The sequence below is a fragment of the Sinocyclocheilus grahami genome, unplaced genomic scaffold, assembly GCF_001515645.1.
Source record: "Sinocyclocheilus grahami isolate Dianchi unplaced genomic scaffold, SAMN03320097.WGS_v1.1 scaffold1606.1, whole genome shotgun sequence".
NCBI lineage: Eukaryota > Metazoa > Chordata > Actinopteri > Cypriniformes > Cyprinidae > Sinocyclocheilus > Sinocyclocheilus grahami.
The window spans coordinates 290633-298132 of NW_015506785.1; the positions used below are offsets into that span (position 1 = coordinate 290633).

At 38.3% G+C, this 7500-nt stretch overlaps 1 protein-coding gene and 1 pseudogene across 2 annotated transcripts in view; both read right to left on the minus strand.

The window, feature by feature from the left end:
• LOC107571516 (CAP-Gly domain-containing linker protein 1-like) overlaps positions 1-2119 on the minus strand; it is a 52969-nt pseudogene extending 50850 nt beyond the window's left edge.
• Positions 2120-4549: 2430 nt separating this feature from the next.
• Positions 4550-7500, minus strand: part of zcchc8 (zinc finger, CCHC domain containing 8) — an 11932-nt gene continuing 8981 nt past the window's right edge. The window contains exon 14 of one of the 2 annotated variants that reach the window (XM_016257842.1): positions 4550-5609. In XM_016257842.1, the coding sequence (XP_016113328.1) occupies positions 4858-5609 (752 nt within the window). In that variant the 3' untranslated portion in view covers positions 4550-4857. The remainder of the gene's footprint in view (positions 5610-7500) is intronic. The other variant, XM_016257843.1, reaches the window with a different exon arrangement.

The following is a 7500-nucleotide window of genomic DNA, read 5'->3' on the forward strand; positions in this document are numbered from 1 at the left end:
GCGATATATATCGTCTGCGATAATATCGTAATTGTTGTTTTAACGATGTGCGATTTGACATTATCGAGTATTTTGCAAAAACCATTCAAAACACCGCTACAGAGCGCACGCTTACATCACGTGAAGCGTAGACTAGTGCGCGTGCGCATTTAGTGTGTTTTCCTTCACTGCGTGATTCAGGCTATTAAAATGCATTTAGAATGATCACAAATTCAAGACATGATGGCAGAAAATCTACACATTTATACCACTTCATAGTTACTCAATTTCACACGAAGAGTGCCGTTTTTCTCCAAAAGTGACCGTGATTACAAATGTGACGTTGAATTCAATAAACAGTAAGTTAATTAAGAGACTTACGTTTTAGACGCCATATTGCTTGTTTTTGCTCTGTTTCACCAACAACAATCATCCCGAATACAGCCACAGCGCTGTTTTTCGTGTCTGAGCAACACGACGGTGTTTCGTTCCTGAATGAATCACTCGTTTAAATGATTCGGTTCAATCGCAATGACTCGCTTATTAACAGTGACTCGCTGCCACCTGCTGGCGGCTTTCATTTCACATTTCGGCTTTTTATTGCTTTTATTTTATTTTATTTTTTCATGTTTTAAAATCATTTCAAATATCAGTATTCAACGTTTTATGTTCAATATATCAAAACATTATTTATGCATTTGTAATTGCAGGTTAAATGCATTCATGTCTTGCATTAAACAAAATACACGTGTGTAAACGCATCTAAATGCAGCTTCAGATGCAGCGTCTGTGTGGATTTAATTTGCTCGGTAACAGCCCAGATGTCTTATTATTCTAATTCTCTGATTAAATGTAAGAATCTGACTCAAAAGATAATGCACACTTTTAGAAAAAATGGCTTTATGAAGGTAAAAATGCCCATAAAATGCAAAAATCAGTTTAAACTTATTGGAAAGGATTAATTTCTATCAGTATGAACTGACCAGCACACAGAATATGAAGAATATTAAAAACATTAGGAGTCAGCTGTCTTCGGCAGTGCTTACGGTACCAGCACAATAACACACTCAGCAAAATACCGTCATCGATAGAATCCCAGAAAATAGAGATATCGTTTTGTCAATATCGCACACCTCTAGTGGGACGGGGGAAACCGCCATAACGTCTTCAGACATGATTTTAAAAAGTTGATGCATTCATTTTGCACGGCTTTCTAAACATGCGTCTCTCTTGTGCGAGACGCGAGCGCAGCGGTGATAGATGTCCCTCTAGAAATGAGATAAATACGCGTTCTGCGTGAACGGCTTGGTTTCAGCTTTGACGTAAACATCTCCTCTGCATCGATGTTCAATGTTGTACATTCAAATGTATTATTATCGTGTACTGTATCTTTAAGTTAAACTTGTAAGCACTCGTCCAACCACCCATCCGCTCACACACAGATCCACACAAGCCATCTTCTTCTGATACAGCATGAGGTGGAAATGTGCATGGCAGTAAACCACAGCTGATATAAAGCAGAAACTACACTCCTGTAGAAGGTGACAGCTCAGATCTCGAGTTAGTTCGGCTCTCTTTATGACCATCAAGTCGCTTTGCAAGCAGTGTTGCCAACTTAGCCATTTTGTAGCTAGATTTAGCGACTTCCCCATCCCTCTGGAGACTTCTTTTTAAACGTTTAAGGACAAATACAGCAACTTCTCGGACAAGCCTCGTGTAAGCGCTGCTCTTGCCCACTGACCAGCATGCAGCTTTATACAGACAGTCATCTGGTGACACTTAGCTACCAGTTTGAGCTGCTCTCAACTGAAAGCAGCTGGCACGCTGTCCAGGACATTTCCCGAGGTTTGGGAGTCACACAGCGCGTCACGAGACGGACCCGATCTATTCTGGCCTCACGGAGGAGTTCACTCGTGGCCCGCACACCGGACGCACGCGCGGGACTCGGCCGACGGGAAACGCGCCGCCCTCTCGCCGGAGCACCGGAGCGGGCTCACCTGCTGCCTCCGGGCCGCGTAGCGCTCTCAGAGATCAGCTGCGCCGGGGTCTCTTCTCCGCCGGGTTTATCCTGCTGCGTCCGAGACTCTTCGGGTCAGCGGCGACGCGAGTGACGTCATGACGCAGGCGCGCTCAGCCCCGCCCCCAACCATCTCTGCTTTATATAATTAGTGTTACTTTGTGGCAAGTGTATTGTGTTTTTTAAGACTGTTTCAGATTGTTTGTATTAATCTGTGTGTGTGTGAACTACACATAGGCTGAATAAAGGTTGTTACGAGCAATCTTAAATCACTAAAACCAGTCACAATAGCAGAAGACATGAATCATTCAAAACAATAAAAGTAATAAAAATAAAAGTTATAAAGTAATAAAAGTTAATGATATTTTCCGTCAGCTAACCCAACCCCTCACAGAAACATAGATTTAAATTAAATCATCTGTTGGCTGATTTATAAGCCTTTTTAAAAAGAGAACCAGTCAAATGTCCTTACTAGTGGGTTGCCATGATCACAAGTACAGTTAAACCACACACTCACACACACACACACACTCACACTCACACACACACACACTCACACACACACACAACACACACTCACTCTCTCACACACACACTCACACTCACACACACACACACACACACACACACTCAAACATACAGATTTATTGTATTGATTTCTTTCCCCAAATGCATTGGCTGCTTTGAGACAGCAATGTTTCAGGAGTTCAGGACACAGAACAGGACACATGCTTATTCGATAACTTTATTTTTTCAGATGAACTGTTTTTCCAAGGCATGGTTAGATGCCAGTGTTTCCTGTCATAGCTGTGCAAAGATTTCATTTCAAAAACAGTATCATAGCTATTAAACTATATCTTGTTATGATTTTAATCTGTATTTAACCTCAGAACGATCTCAAAGTACAAAGAGCTGCTAAAGTCTGATTGTGTGGTGGCTGTGCTTTAAAACTGAATTATTATAATATTAATTCAAGAATGAAGGATTTTGAAAGTCTGACAGTAATCAGCGTGTTGGAAAAATACTTGATTAAACAGGGAAAGTCACAAGGAGACTCATTCTAGTATCATTTGTTGCTAATATTTTGAAATATATTTTATGTTTTCACTTTAATTTTAGTTAAAGTGTTAATAACGTTGTCGTGTTTTGGTCATTTTTATTATTTTTTAATGTCCAAATAGTTTTGGGTATAAGTTTTAGTGCTAGTTTGTGCTATTATTTCAATTTCAACTAAATGAACGTTGCATTTTGTCTTTCCAGCTAGCAGAAATATTTGATTTCAGTTGGTTTCATTTCAAATAATGACATTTTTAATGGTTTTAGTGAACGGTAATACCCCTGCTCTCTAGAGTGGAAAGGTGTAATTACATATTAGTAATAACCAACCTTTTTTTTTAGTGCTTTATATTTATAACTAAAAATCGCACTCAAAAACTCATCACTTATACATTATATTGATTATTATTTGCCGTTATGCCCCCAAATAGCAAGCTAAAGGCGACAATATTTCAGGTATTAACGAACGACACAAAATAATGACTGAATATTCAACTTTAATAAAAGAACTGCTTTACTGTACTGTATTTTGCCGCTTTGGTGAGCACAGAGAGGTCTTTCAAAAGCAACAAAAATATTATGAAGGATTTTGAAAGTCTGACAGTAATCAGCGTGTTGGAAAAATACTTGATTAAACAGGGAAAGTCACAAGGAGACTCATTCTAGTATCATTTGTTGCTAATATTTTGAAATATATTTTATTTTTTCACTTTAATTTTAGTTAAAGTGTTAATAACGTTGTCGTGTTTTGGTCATTTTTATTATTTTTTAATGTCCAAATAGTTTTGGGTATAAGTTTTAGTGCTAGTTTGTGCTATTATTTCAATTTCAACTAAATGAACGTTGCATTTTGTCTTTCCAGCTAGCAGAAATATTTGATTTCAGTTAGTTTCATTTCAAATAATGACATTTTTAATGGTTTTAGTGAACGGTAATACCCCTGCTCTCTAGAGTGGAAAGGTGTAATTACATATTAGTAATAACCAACCTTTTTTTTTTTAGTGCTTTATATTTATAACTAAAAATCGCACTCAAAAACTCATCACTTATACATTATATTGATTATTATTTGCCGTTATGCCCCCAAATAGCAAGCTAAAGGCGACAATATTTCAGGTATTAACGAACGACACAAAATAATGACTGAATATTCAACTTTAATAAAAGAACTGCTTTACTGTACTGTATTTTGCCGCTTTGGTGAGCACAGAGAGGTCTTTCAAAAGCAACAAAAATATTAATTATTCCAAACTTTTAATGCTAATGTAGTTCTGAAATCTGTAATAAAAGCTAAAGCCTCTGAAATGCCTTTCTCCACAGACTTCTATTGTAAATTATTGTAAACATGTTTTTCCTGCATTTATGATGATGATGATGATGATGAATAAAAAATAAATAAAGTAGAAGCAGAAGGTGCAAAAATTGTGTATAAAGTGCAACAATTTCATTTTAAGTTCAAGTTAAAACTTTTAATTCAGTGAGAATTCTTAAGAAATTTATTCTGAAAGATATTCACAATAAAATACACAGATGGAGGGCATGCAAATGAGATGTGGCGGTAACGACCGTAATTACAGAAAACAGAATAATAATAAAAAACATTCCCTACACAGAGATCAAGTATCCACAGTCAGTTAATAATCAGGTACAAACCAAATAAACCTCTTTGTGTTTTTAAAAATCACACGATAGCTGTAAAAAGATAGAAAGCACCAAAGTAAAACTACATACAAAAGGACTGTGATTAGAGAGAAAAACACACTGCTCGTTGTCCACAGGTGCGCAGTACAAACACACCACTTCCATTACTTCTTGCCTCGGGCCTGACTTCTCGGGGAGCCTTTTAGCAAATCTCGAATCTTGAGGTAAACCCCCGTTGCTTCAGCCACCTCCGTAAACTCAGGCGTGTCCTCGAAAGGAATAATACCCGCAGCGAACCTGCTCCGGTGTGGGACGAAAGCTACTTTATTTACGGCAGGCTCCTCCGTGTTTGTCTGAGGAGTGTCTGAAGCTGCATTTGTTGCATCACGATTACTGCTTTCCTCGTGAATTTCATCCAGGACAATGTCGTCACTCATCCCTGCTTGCAAATCGACGGCGGTTTCATCTATCCTCTCCTCCTCACAAACGTTAGGTGAAGATGGCGTGCTCTTGATTTCATACGCGTGACTCGAGTCCTCCGTCTTTTCTCCGTCTTCCTCCGAGTCGAGTTTAAGTGAAGTGACCACACTCGGGGAACTCGGGACGGGGGTCTCGGAATCACTGTTGGTCGTGGTATCTGCCGTCTCAAGGGCTGCCCAGAGAAGCCTCTGCTGCTCCTCCAGTTCCTCCAGAGACAGCCCGTCCTCAGACTCCTCCCCCTCAGTCAACCCTCTCGCCTGATTGGCCGGGGAATCGTTAGTAGGTGGAGTCGGCGGTGGAGTTCCCTTAGGGATGGGCGGAGTGGACGGAGGCGTTCCCGGCGGGAGAGGTGGAGCAGCGGATGAGGACGCAGAGCCAGGAGGGAGCGGAGGGTGGAACTGGAAACCATCAGATCTAACCGGACACGTGTCGTGCTCTGTAGAAGGACAGAAACTAAATCATAATAAACAGGGGGTTTTTTCAGTGATGCACTCAAATTTGAGCACGGTCCTGGTGTGGGCTCCCGGTCTCCCGAGCGCTCTTTAACATCTTACGACCAATGCGCACAAAAATAGGTCAGATATCCTCATTAACACAGCTGCTTTTTGGAGGGAACGCATGTGTAACAGCACTTTGAGATCCGCGTGCGTTCGCTGTTAAAGAGACCGCAGCCTAATAAACATCTGCTGCCTGTCATTAAAGAACAAAAGAAAACTAGAGGAGTAAAGTTCGCAGACAAACTTTGAAGTTGGCTTGAGAAAGCCTTGTCTGAAAGCTTGAAATAGCTTTGAAAAGCTTAAACTTTAATTTTAATTGTTGAAACTGAAGTTTGGGACAGAGTGGGAACACACGTTTTAACATGAATTAGCATATTGATAGCATGATTTAACACGTCACTAGCACGATTCTACATGCATTAGCATGTTGCTAGCATGATTTAGCATGTCTTTATCACGTTGCTAACATTATTCTAGCATGATTAGCATGTATCTAGCATGTTTCTAGCATGATTAACATGTTACTATCATGATTAACAAGTTACTACACTAAAACTTTTAGCATGTTGTTAGCATGATTAGCATGTTACTAGCGTGTTGTTAGCATGATTAGCATGTTACTAACATGTTGTTAGCATGATTAGCGTGTTTTAGCATGATTAACATGTTATTAGCATGTTACTAGCAAGATTAGCATGTTGTTAGCATTATTAGCATGTTTTGCGCATGATTGGCATGTTATTAACATGTTACTAGCATGTTTCTAATGTGATTAGCAAGTTATTCGCATGTTGTTAGCATGTTACTAGCATGTTTTAACATGCTTATGTTACTAGCATGTTGTTACCATTTTATTAGCATGTTTTTAGCATGATTAGCAAGTTACTAGCATGTTGCTAGCATGATTAACATGTCTAACATGTTTCTAATATGATTAGATTAACATGTTACTAGCATGTTGTAAGCATGTTTAGCACGTTACTTGCCTGTTTCTAACACGATTAGCTTGTTACTAGCATGTTGTTAGCATCTTGTTAACATGATTAGCAAGTTACTAGCATGTTGCTAGCATTATTCTAGCATGATTAGCCTATTACTAGCATGTTGTTGCGTTCGCTGTACAAAGATAAACATCTGCTGCCTGTCATTAAAGAAAATCATTCACTTATCTTGACTGAATATCTTCGGTCACTTTAACTTTAGGATGTATCTATATTTTGTGAAAACAAAAACTATGCAGTGTTTTTAAACTTTTGACTTTAATGTCCGTACCTGAAATTTGTTCAGTTGTTTATTTATGCTATTTCTAATGGATTAGTTTGTGCCTATTTTATTACTGACTGTTTAACAATGTAATGTTTGACATGCATATTCGTCTAGTTGTTTTGCTGTAGTATTTGTTAAAACCCTAGGCTAAAGTTCCTCTCGTAGTGTTCTGTAGGCGGCTGATTTTTGCTCATGTTATTCAGCTGTTTGACTTTTTTATTTTACCTTATTAGAATAGAAACTAGGAATCGTTAATAATTAGAATTGAAAAGCAGAATCAGAACTGATCAAATTCAAACCATACCCAACCCTAGTAAAAGTCGATTAATCATAATTAATTGCTTCCACATTAAAAGTTTGTTTACATAATATATATGTGTGTTGGGTTTATTTGTATGTATACATAAATACACACACATGCATATATATATATTACATACTTAAATATTGACTACACATTTCTTAAATATATACATGTATATGTGTGTGTATTCATATATACAAATACAAATGAACAGTACACACATATATTATGTAAACGCTTATTCTGGAAGAGTAAGTCAC